This window comes from Cariama cristata, unplaced genomic scaffold (genome assembly GCF_000690535.1).
Source record: "Cariama cristata isolate BGI_N322 unplaced genomic scaffold, ASM69053v1 scaffold15362, whole genome shotgun sequence".
Lineage (NCBI taxonomy): Eukaryota > Metazoa > Chordata > Aves > Cariamiformes > Cariamidae > Cariama > Cariama cristata.
Genome location: NW_009602268.1, coordinates 40,519 through 53,120, shown reverse-complemented (window position 1 = coordinate 53,120; position 12,602 = coordinate 40,519). Strand labels below are relative to the sequence as shown.

The window sequence follows — 12,602 nt, the reverse complement described above, 5'->3', positions numbered from 1 at the left end:
TTCCATGATCTTTGATATTTACCATTTAAGTGGTAACATCTAAATAGGTTGTTCATAGGAGGCAGGCCTGTGAAATTGTATGGAAGCACTTCCTGGGGATGATCTAAGGCCCTTCAGGTTAGTTCCTGTCTGCAGTTCTTCCTGCCTCATGTTTCAGTCATGTTCCCTTTCGTCAGGGATCTGTGGCAGTCACTGAATATTTGTGCATGTCTAAAGGCAAGTTCCATGTGGATCAAGACTGAGATGACTGAGCTGGGGGTAGTTGGCTGTGGACATGTTGACTAGTTGGTAGTAGGCTGGTGGACATGTTCATTGCTCTCCGGTCAGTCCTATAAATTTAGTCTGGCCAATATCTCCATCCATGAAAATTCACATGGAGGAAATTTTCGTTTATTTTTACTTCTAGTTATTATTTATAGCCTCAAAGAGCCTTAAAGGCTCTTCAAACCTTTTAACTTGCACAGATGTGGCTGTATGGCATGTACATGGCTAGGAAGTGCAGTAAGGCGTAAGATCTGAATTGGAATAGCATACATGATCAATGTGTCTGTCTAGATTGTCTCCTTTTCTTCCTGAAATAACCTCACAGTCTTGAAAATCCAGCAGTCTTAATTTATTTAGATGCTAAATGAAAGCTTTAATACTGCTTAATATTATTTATAACTGGTCATGTTTTTTATTTAAAAACATCAAAGATTGTACACATGGTTCAGACATGGTATAAATGGATTCTACTGTGGAATTCTCTCCTTTGTGTTTAATATTAGCAAGGAAATTCATTGTTGTATTTCAGTGAATTGATTCTCACTTGATAAGCACTGGTTGTAAAAGAAAATAAAGTATTCTGTTACTTTGCTAATGTTTTGGTAAAAGTTCATGAAATCCTCATAAGAATGTTAATGTGCTGATAGTTTCTTTTTTCTTTTTTTTTTTTTAAGTCAAGCCACTTGTGTTACCACAAGCATAATCATATAAGCAAAGCTCCTTTTTTATTGCTGTTTCAGTACCCTCTTACTGAGGAATGTAAAGTGCACTGAATCTGTAAATATACTTAATGTTCTGCATACTTTAATGTTTACTTGGCACTTCAAGACAGTTTATATAAATGAGAACGGATTTATAGTGGAATAATTTCTGGCAAACTATTTCCCTGCTGGTAAATCAGACTTGTGTTACGCAATTGGACTTTTGTAATCGTGTGAACTGTAATAGAAGTATCTGTTTGTGGCCTATGCATTTAAACCATTTCAGCAATGAGATGTTCAATGTCCTAGTGTTTAAAAAGAATAGCAAAAGACAATAATGCCTTCTATTGTTCATGTAATGTTCTTTATAACCTTTTTCACTGTATGAATAGTGTATGTTAAGCTGTCAGTATGCAGATGCGAAGAGCTTTATGGTAACATCACATAAAGGAGTTTGCGGGGAATTGTACCTGTGTCAGTCTTTATTTTTAGATTGCCCAGCAAATATTTTTCTCAATCTTATCACCATATTTGCATTTCTTGTAGTTTAATAAAATTCAGTTTCATTAAAAAAAAAACCAACTTGATACTTGCTTAAATATTCTTTGCTACTGCATGCAGCCATGTTTCTGCATATTAAGAACTAGCTTCTATTTTAATTGTTTCTCTTTGCATCTGAACAGCAGTGAAGGGTATAACATTCCAGAAGTCTTGAATGCATTGGTGATATAAATGTCCTTTGTCTCCGTTGGACTCCAAAAGTGCAGTTACTTAGAAGGGATTTGATTGAAAGAAAAATGCCTGAAAGGAGAAAATAGCCCTGTTTTAGCCAAACCAGGACAAGTATATTTTTCTAAAGATAGATGAAATCTGCCGTTGTGTTATATTACTTTCTGCGGCGTATTCCCAACCCCTTCTCATCCTGCAAGGACCCAAGAGAATAAATTTGTGTAACGGATGGCACCATCTTGAGGTTTTCCAGTACTTGCAAGTAGCTTATAAATGACATTGCCTGACGGTTTCTAAATATTGGAAAGGTTGTTATCTCCTCTAGAGTCCCACTAGTAATTTTTCAGCATAAAAGGCTGTATTAGCTTTTCTGTGTAGGTAAGACTGTGCATTGTCTTTTTCTGGCATTGAGGTATGTAAAAGTGGAAGTAGACCTGCTTAAGTCATAGAATCATAGAATAGTTTAGGTTGGAAAAGAGCCTTCAGATCGTCAAGTCCAACCGTTAACCTAGCACTGCCAAGTCCACCACTAAACCATGTCCTTAAGAGCTGTTCTCTTCTCTGTTCTCATCTCCACTGAGCCTTCTTCCATTTTAGATGTTTCTTGTTCAGTCCCATTCCACCCCTTGGCTCAGATGAAACATCTAAGTGATGTGGCATGGTAAGCTTAATGCATTCGTTACATGAATGACCAGCTGTCTTGTCTGTGCACAGGGAGTTTCAGAACGTGGCATGATTAAAATCCCAACTGTGTGAAATGTTTGCCGCTAGTGACAAGTACAATTAGTTCGTGAGGCAGTATGTCACAACACATAGTGGAAACCTTCCTTACGTTGGTCTGGGCACTGGCGCGTCTGCAAGATGATGGTCATCCAGTTAAGACTTGCTTTTGCATTTCTGTTGCTGTGGTAAGAATTAATTGTCCTTTACCTCTTGGTTCTGTTCAGGGTCAGCCATTTATATGCCTTTCTGTCAGAATATTTCTCTTAACACAAACAAGATTACATGTTCAGTGCAATGTATTGTTCTGTAGTACAATTTCATTAGGATGCCAGAAGTGGTCACTTGAGAGTTTCTTGAACATTAGTATTTTTCTCTTTAACTTTATCTAATAAAGTTGGCAGTGATGAAGCAAAGAATATTGTGTCCTGCCATGATCTGAATCATAAAATTAACCTGACAGCAGTGTTTTACCAGCAGTGTGGCTCAAAACACCACTTACGAAGATTACTTTAAACTTTTATTTTAAGGCGGTTGACAGTTTTCTCTTTGTGCCGGTCTTTAATTGCTTCCAGTATAATTGCAGTGTGAGTTGTTTGCAAATCCTGAGCTCCCAAAAGAGTTTGCCTTTTCCAGGAATAAGGATAGGAGAATATATGCTTGCTGTTAAAACATTCTGGTAGGTTGTAGCATATCCGTGTTTAGGGCAGGGATTTGAAATCGGTCAGGGATGTGTCTTCTGTCTAACTTAAATCACATTTAGCTAAACTGAGCTAAATACATGGAAAACTTGCAAGAAGGCGCTTGGTAGAGAGTGAGAACTTAGCATGTTACGTCTGCTCTGGGCCTGACACAGGCTGCCTGTGTTATCTTCTAGGCACCGCTCAGGCTGAGCCTGGGGAGAGGCTGGTACCTGAAGGCAAGGAGCTTCTGCCATTTCTTCCACAGGGCTTGTGAGGGCGTTTCGGAGCCTGGTGACTTAACTGCAGTATTAAACACATTGAGTCAGCATCGTTTGTTAGCTCAAGCACTTGAGAACTTTGTGGAAAACCAGAAATTTCATTTGCTACTGACGCATGTTTGTGTTGTGTGTGTGTGTGCATGTGCGTGATGCAACAGCAATGTGGATTTCCAGTTTTCTTTTAAACCCTTTAAATCTACCTCCTACCTTCACAAAATCTGATTGTCAAACAGCATTAAGATTGCAGAAGTTGAAGGTGACAAAACTTAGATTACACGAATTCCCTCCTCTTATTGCTTCATTTCAGTTTACATTGAATGGTAGAATAAATAAAAGGAAACAGAAAGGGCAGTAATCACACATTTTTAATCCACGAGTATGATAATACATCATATACTTAAGGTGATCTGAACATTGCCCACATTTTAGCAATGTTACTACATACCAAGCTACAAGTACAAAAGTAAACAATGAATATACAGGATATGCAAGTATGAGAAATACTTGAAAACATCTCTTTCCTTAAGGCTACTCAAATTTATAAATAAAACAACAGATGTTCAGCTGGTGTGTCTAAAATACCAGAATCTGAATATTGATACTTGCAACACACAAAAAGAAAGTCACAGATACAGGATATCCCTTTCCTTTGGACCTCTTGAATGTTGAATAATCTCTGTTTTTCTGGCTTTAAAAAAAAAAACAAATTTGCCACAGGTGAAACAAACACGCAAAACCTGACGTGCACAGGGACAGGAGTGTTGGATACAATAAATACTGTTCAAAAGCATCAATTGACAAGTACGTGCTTGGGAGAAATGCAGCTAATGGTGCCTGTAAATATGGCTCTGCAAATGGCTGAACTTGCAACCCCAGATGTTGGTATTTCATTACTGTGTTGTGCTGCAAAGGAATTGTCCATTTTCATTGCTACTAAATATACTTTTTATAGTTAAAGGAAATACGTGGGGAAAATTTTCATTGTTACAAACTGCTCTGCTGATGTGATGTGCTGCCATTTTTACTGTGCTCCAAAATGAGTTCTCCTGGCAACAGATAAAAATCCATCTAGCACAACCCAAGTGAATACGTGATCTGGGTATGTGTGTTCTCAACTGTATAAAGGTGTGATAGTCAAAATTGCTGTTGCAAGAGATAAAATATAGTTATTCTGGGGTAAGGAAAGACAGAAGCAGCATAATAAAATTTTGCACAGTTTTCTCTACCACCATAGCATTTCAGAGTTTAAATGGAAAACATAAATTTTTCTTATCCTGAAGTAATGAGTGATCAACACTGGAGGTTCTCCTTAGAGAGGAATGGCTTTCAAATATATTTTCTTGTCTTTGTCAATTTTCAAGTCCATGCATCTCTGTATTATATGTGATATGGAAGGTGTTACCTCCAGATAATGGGATCGTCTGCTATCTGTGTTAACTGAAAGGAGATTGTACATCATACTGAAGCATCAGTAGAGGCAGGCGAGTCTGGAGGATAAGATGTAGAGGGCAAGGAGAGGAGACATTTCCGAACACACTTCCTTTACTTGGAGTCAGTCAGCACCTACCCAGCTGCAAGATTCTGCAAGTGGCAAGCTGGTGTATCTGCTTTGCTCCCGTTCTCCCTTAATCTTAACAAAACTGTACAGAAACCAGTATTTCTTTGCAAAATGTTTTCAGTTTGAAGACATAAATGTATTTTGTTTAAAAAAGAAAAAAGTCACTGAAAACATTATGAACAAAAAATCATTCATGAAGCTCACCAGAGTCACCAAGACTTCTCTTAAGACTACTGTGGATATGCTACGCTTGGATGGCACTGCAGGCATAGTGGATGGGGGTCCTTTTTTATCACACCTCTGTTCTACTGTAGGCACAAATTAACATCAAGGACATGTTAAACCGGGAGTTTTATCTCGGCTGAGTATTTTGATGATAGGGGATGTAAATGTCACTTTGTCATTGCAGTGGTGTCTTAGTTGTGCTTCTCTTCACAAGTGCAATTTCAAAATCCTCACAAAGAATATTTTGTTCTGTCAGGAAAAACAGCAAGAGTACAAAGAGCAGCACAACTTTCAGCCTAAACTCATCTGAGTTTACCAAATACACAAACCCTGCAAGTGGGGAAAATGATGTACTACTTCATCTAATTTTCTGGTTACCTTTGAACTTGAACCACTGAGCTGCTTTTCAAAATGAAAATGAAACTTCCTCTCTGTTATTAGCAGGTGTAAATCAAAACTCTCTAATGAAGATATTGCTTCATAGAGCAGTTCTTTAAATTTTCTCCCACTTCTACTCAAGTTTGTAGTATTTGTTATTCCCCTATTGTAAAATCAGAGATGCCTTCTCTTACTGATTCCTGATCCCTTTAAAAGGAGTGAGTGTAATGCATTACAGCCCTACTTTCTGTCTAAACTTTTTCAGTTAGCGTGGAAATAATAAAAACATACGCACCAAGGGCCTGGGGGTAAATTCCATGTGTTGCTCTTTTGCCTTCACCTGTCTATTTTTACATAGCCATGCATGTGAGTTGTTTACTTTCTTTTCACGTGTTCAGCCTTGAACACAAAGCTAGTAACATCATGATGTATAGCAACCTGTTTCTGAACAATATATATCTGCAGCCTTGTTCACTCCTCTCCTTGCAAAAGACTGAATTATCTGAACAAAACATTAAAAGTGATAGCTTTCTGATTGAAGTTTTCCACTTCATGATGAGCCTGGTGAGCACTTTCTGGCCGATGCTGCAGACTGTAGTAAGAGACCGGTGGGAAGGAAGCTCGCTCAGCACGGCTCATGAAGGGTGGCCAGTTCTAGAGAGAAGTTTTTGGTTGGTTTCTTGGTTTTGAGCGTAGTTTCAAAGGACCTTCTCATCAAGTAGTTTGTTGATGCCATCGCAGATCTTTTTGAGGTATGGCCGACAATCCCCATCAAGACTGTACAGGGCAGTTAGAAATTCCACATCCGCAAAGTGATTGAAGACGTGGTTGATGCGCCCGTGGGATCTTGGTGTCAGGTGTCGATCTACTAGTTCATGCACAAGGTCTTTACATTCATTCAGAAGTTCTGCAAGGACATTTCTGTCAAAAGTGTATTCTACCTCGTAGAAACTGACAATTGTCATGGCAGTTTGGTTCAGCTTCTTCCTGAACTTGTCTACGATTTCCAGCTCTTCTTGGTTGAACTGGTTATTTCGATAGAGGATCCCAATTTTTATTGCCACTTTAATCAGGTCTTTCATAATTTTATGGGCTTCCTTTTTGTTTCTTGTGTGTTCCTTTGTTACTTTGTACAGCTCATCGAAGATTTCACTGCTTGTGTCATCGATTAGCATGTTAGCCATGGTTTTGGTTGCCATTTTACTCAGGATCTTTTTCTGGGCTTGCAGTGCGAGATTCTTGGAACTGAAACAATCAGGACCTGTTTTGGGATAGCAGAGAAGAGGGAAAATGTTTATTTTGTGAATAAATTTTCACAATCAGTTAAGGAAAGTAGTAGCTATGTGCTTAACTGAGACATTACATCTATCACTGATCATTACATATAGTCACGACTGCAGTAACAAGAACACTTCCAACACTGTATTTCCAGGTATCCCTGGGGTCTCAGAAATCCACATTTCAGGTCTTGCTCTCACTGAGGTTTTTTTCCTTACAAATTGTTACAAAATATTCTGGCAGAGGATATCTATGTGCTGGTTCTTTGCTGGTCTTTTAATTTTGAAGTTCAGTATTAAAGATTTATTGGCAGAGAGATCCATTGAGATGTTGTGGTCAGAATAATACAAAAGCTATCAGAGACAAGCAAAATGAGATACTGACAAATAAATACAGGAACCTGAGAGAGTGGCACTTCTGGTCATTGGGAGGCACTGTTGTTCCACTGTTAGACTAAGCAGCATCTCAGATAAGGGCTAATAAAGCAGTTGTGGATTTATTTTGCTTTAATCTCTAGTAACGATGTCTTTCCTGTTTGTTACCAATTTGCAAAATTATAGAATGTGATTTTTGTAAAATATTGGTTCTTCAGTGCATGCAGTTCTAGCCAGATGAAAATGTGTGAGCTATTTGCTCTACAATTATCAAATAACTGTCTTGGATTTTTTACCTTTTACCCATCTGTGCAAGTTTCACTCAGCATAGCACCTGAGCATGTGGCTACTCCTGCTGGACTTTATCCAATGAGCTTCTATAATTATTGGTAGAGATTAATTTGACCTTCCTCTGTTTTTCACATTAATGTTGGTTTTTAACTGACCCTATATGGACAAAGTAAAGGAAATGGAAAGATTTCATATGAAATAACCATCCAGTTTAATACTAGGGTAGTGAAGTCTCTGTTGGATCAAAGGGCATTTTATCGTTGTAGCCAACGGTGGTGAGTGTGTGTATACTTGGGCTTACAGCCGGCGAGGTGCCAGCAGAACGGCCTCTCTCCTCACCTTTCCCTCGCATCTCCTCTTGGTATCTGCTCATGCAAAGGAGAAGCCCGTCTTTCCCTGCCAGCTGGGACCTCGCTCTGCTCACCGTAAGACCAGAGCCTTGGCTGGTACAGGGAGGGATGGAGGTAACCATGTCCTTCACCAGCTGCTGGGAAATCAAACCACTAAGAGATTAAAAATAACAATAAAAATCAAAGCTTCCAGTGCTGTTTTGATTTTGGAGCCTGCGTGGGTCTTAGGCTGGTTGGGTGAGCTCTGGAGGCCCTTTCCAGCCTTCAGCACATGGATGCTGTCACCCCGCTGCGCCGCCGCCATCTGTCAGTGTTTGTGGTGCAGTCTGATCCGTGGGCTCGCTCATGCAGCCGTGGGTGCACTGCAGCCTCTCCTTCTTCCCCGTCCTCCCTACATCCCAGCATGAGGAAAAAGGGGTGCTGGGTGCCCGTGCTCACTTCGAATAAGTAACACTCTGAATTTAAACAGTCTTCTGTTTAAATCCTATTTTTCAAGTTAGCTAGAATATTGAAGTTGTCATCTCTCTTTGTGTGCTACAGCTGTACTACTGAGCAATATGAAAGAGTAACATTTAATTTCAACTGAACCACCACCTGGAAAAAATAATTCAATGTGCTTAAAAGAATTGCCTGTCATTTGGAGAGAAAATTGTGGGGCTGAGCTGCTGACTGGAGGAAATAGAAAAACTGTGATTTAATCTAGAAATGATAAAACCAGGATGAAAGCATTCTTTCACTTAGAAGTACGTGGGTATATAAATAGTATCTGTGGTGAATAATTATGTGCATTTGACACAGTAAAATGGAAGATTAATATTAGTGTCTGTTTCTGTAGTAAGCATTTGCTATTAATGAAGTGGATGCAGTTGTTCAGTATCTGTTTTCATCAAAACCTGAAAATAATTGCAGTAGATTTTTAGAATATTAATTTTACTAATGTTCATGGCGCTTCAGCCTCTGTGTCATTTTCACCAGGTGAGAGCCCAGTTGGCTCCCGCCGTGCTCAGCTCCACTGCAGAGAGAACTTTGCAGAGCCATCACAATTCTGCAGCTCGAAGCAAAGCCAGCAGTCGTGGTGCAAAGAGAGGTGGCTAGCGAAGTACCACGTCCCCGCTACACCAGCACATCTGTGGGACAGCCAGGACCAGCGCAACCACCAGCATGTTCTCAAACATGCATGCTGCCCTCCCATCTGTGTGATTTCTGAGAGACAAAATTTGATGCTGAATTAGCACGCAAGAGCTGCTAATAAACTTATCACAAGTGAGGTTTGTCTGGCACAAAAAAAAGCAGTTCTGAGGTATGTTCCTGTATTCAAAGTCCTGGCTCTCATCCACAAAACTGAACAGAGTGCAGTCTTCAAAGAACGGTTTCTTCCCCTGTGACACCCCTGGGTTTGGTACCTCAAATGAGGATTACACAGCTCCTAGAGAAAGATGCAAGCTATGAAACAGGTAGTGCCGCCAGAGAGCATCAGGCTGAGTTTAACTGAATGTTAAGGCTGGAGCATTTTTCCATGGCAAGTCCCAAGTGTGGGATCTGCTATTTAACAACATCAGACCAAGCTCCTTCTCATCTTTCTAAAAGTAAAATTAATTAAATAAATCTGTTATTACATTGGAGCTGCTAAACTTTTCTCTAGAAGCTGTACCCCTTTCCTCTATCATTTCCTTTACCAGGCCCTAATGCTGTATCCTCCCCCTCCTCGTATCTCTTGCTCTCCTCTGCTCAAACCAGGACCCCAATTTTATGCCTCCTTTCCCTGTTGTGGCCCCCTTCACCACTTCATCCTCCTGTCTCTCCAGCCTGTCTGTCTCACCATGGCATCTTTAGGATCTAAGCCATGCCAGCCACGAGTGCTCAGAGCCCTGAGAACCCAGGCAGATCCAAATAACTTTGTGCACACTCCTTTCCCCCGCCTCCTTCCATGATCTGTGCTGCTCTGCATATTGTAAAATCTGTAATAGCTGGTAACTAGTTTCACCATGATGACTGGCATGCGCTCCCTCCCAGTCAACTGTACCAAGCAGACAAGGTCCTGGTGTGAAGGGCAGTGCCTGGTGGGGACACAGGACAAGCTCTTGCATCTGTAGCATGCTGTGGTGCTCCGTGTTAAATACCGAAGCTGCAGGATGCTGCATGGTCCATCCACTGCGTCAGGAAACTGCTGAGGAGCTCAGGGAGGAGGACAACTGGTGCATCCCAGCTGCACTAGCAAGCTGCCAACCTGGATGCCAGGATCGGCGCTCTGCAGAGCCTCAGCCCGTAGTCTCCAGCTGCCCAAGTGCCTGCTGGTGGGGTCAGAAAACCTGAGGAGGAGGTGGACAACAGTCATCAGCCCATTTGTGCAGCCTAGACAACGGCATGGGGGCTGTTTGGAAAGGGCTATGTTCAGCTTTGCTTAACTTGAGGGAGTGCAGAGTTTTACAGCAGTGTATGCTGGATGGAGTGAGAGAAACTGGATCGATTGTTTGGATTCCTGCCTCCAAAATCACGTAGTGCTCAGACACCAAGGTGATGCGTTGCCTTTCAGAGATCACAAGTGGTTAGCCACATGATTAAATTCAGGCTTTCATGGGGACTGCAGGTTTACCGTGGCAGTCTTTTCTTACTGCAGCATGCTGCTCATTCCACAAAATACATCATCTTTGCCTCCTACATACAGCAATTCTATTTTCTGCTTTCTTTCATACAGCAAAACAAATCAGCATCAACATTATAGATGCTATTAGCTTTCAGGAACATTACACCAAAGCTAAAAATGAAAACCCAACCTCCAAGCATACTGCTTTGCTGGGTAATGATTAGCTTTCATTACAGAAAGTCTGACATCTTAGTTTTTACTGAAGTAAGGACCAGTTCTGCCTTCAGATCTGCTCTCTCCTTCTCTCTCTCTGTCATCTAGAGAGTTGTGTATGATAAAAGCTGTTAAAAAAGCCCCTTGGAGGGGATTGATCCCATAGCAATCTTCCATCCTTCGAAAAGTGCAACTCTTCAGCCCTGTGTTTCCACAGCTGTGACACCTGAAGATGAAATGGTGCCCGCTCAGCTGCAGGCGGGATGCAGGGGAGAGGCTCCCCGAGACCAGGCAGTCTGGCGGTCAGGATGCTACACCACTCCCCACCAGCTTCTGGCACACGGTGCTGAACATGACAAAGATGCCTCACATCCACTAAACTTAATAACAGGATTGCTTAATAACAGGGTTGCTTAATAACAGAAATGTGGGAAAAGTTTGGCAACTCTAGAGAGTGGATGTAAGAGTTTTATATTTTAAGAGTTTTTGAGACTAAAATGCAAGAGCATCTGTAATATTCTCGAAATATTTTGATTCCAGATGGCTGTACCAAATACAAAATGGTTAGAACTAAATGCTCAGCAATACTATTTTCATGTAAATATCCATTCAGCCACTCTGTACAAAACACACGGCAGAACCAGTGAACCAGAACATGCTCCCACTATGCCCAGGAGAGAGCACGGTCAACATTTTCTGAAAGCAATTATGTGGACATGGAAACAAACCCCCCCAAGCAAATGAATCCATTTCCCTCCCAGTTAGCCACTTCTTAGTCAAAGCCTTAATAAGGTTTTGTAGCCAGGATATTTTCTCCCCTGGCAAATGGCTGAAAGACATGTTGAAGCAAGCTCTGGAGGGAGTGCTGCTTCACAGGTAAAAATGGAGAGAGTAGGAGTTAGTCTGAAGAGTTTCTTTGGAGTTTGTCCAGTGCATTTTTAATTGTATTAGCAGGCTTGCTTGGAGGGAAGGGACACAAAGCAATTTCTTTGGTTTTGTTGCACCTGTGGAGTTACGTGTGACACCGGGAGTTGTTACTGTAGTGCCTGCTGCAGCTTGTACTGGGTAATCAATTACTTCAACCATTGACTTCACCTGCTCTAAAGTGGATCACGCTTGGAGCTGTGTGTCTTATCTCCCACTTACCCTGGGAGGATAACCCCAGCTCCCAGTAGCTGGTGGTGGGCTGTGCTTCCAAGCCACTGTCAAGTAGTGTATGTGGAGGAGGCACAGAGTTAGCTTGAGAGCATCCTGGGGAGGTGAGATGAGCTGTTGTAAGTTAAAGGACTTAGCTAAAAACCTGAAGAGGCTGCAGGACTGCAGTGGGCTCCTGCACCCTGGCACGAATGGGAGGTGATGGGAATCCAAAAGGTTCCTGCATCTGTGCTCCAGCTGTACTGTAAGTAAGCAAAGGGCTGAATCTTAACTGAACAAGAGTGAATTACAAGGAAAGAAAAGATGATGAAGAGGCTAAAATATTTTTAATACTCCTGAATCCTCAATTTTCAAATGCAGTGCAGCCTCTGCAGCAAAAGACAGGCTTCAAGGAGTCAGCAATGCTGCTGGAAATGTGGGCAGCCCTCCAGCTGCTAACAGTTGCTCGGGCTTGTGGGAGATGGGCTAAGCTATGGGACAGGCACACTCTCTCAGTCTGCTACAGTATGAGATAGCTGGGTTGAGAAAATTGTTGTAGGAATGTGCTGGTTTAATGATTTGTGTGACCCAGTTTGAATGCATCTGTGTATCTTAACCTAGTGACATTCCTGCCCCTGAGCCTGGCGAGTCTGGGAATGCCAGTGGGAAGGAATGAGGCAGCTGTATCATGAAGGTCTTGCAGAGAGTTGAATGAGCAGTGGGGATCTGAACTGTTAACCCAGTGTTGCTAATTTACTGGACTGGCAGTTTGTTTCATTATAACCTGGAGTTACCTGTAATGTCTGTTTTTCTTGACATAAATAGTTAAGACAGCATGAATA

The 12,602-nt window shown here is 41.4% G+C and overlaps 1 protein-coding gene across 1 annotated transcript; it reads right to left on the bottom strand.

Moving 5' to 3' along the window:
* Window positions 1-6,202: 6,202 nt before the first annotated feature.
* Window positions 6,203-6,794, bottom strand: TNFAIP8L3 (tumor necrosis factor, alpha-induced protein 8-like 3). The gene has a single exon (XM_009694699.1). The coding sequence runs from the start codon at window positions 6,733-6,735 to the stop codon at window positions 6,235-6,237; it is 501 nt and encodes a 166-aa protein (XP_009693001.1). The 5' UTR covers window positions 6,736-6,794; the 3' UTR covers window positions 6,203-6,234.
* Window positions 6,795-12,602: the final 5,808 nt, after the last annotated feature.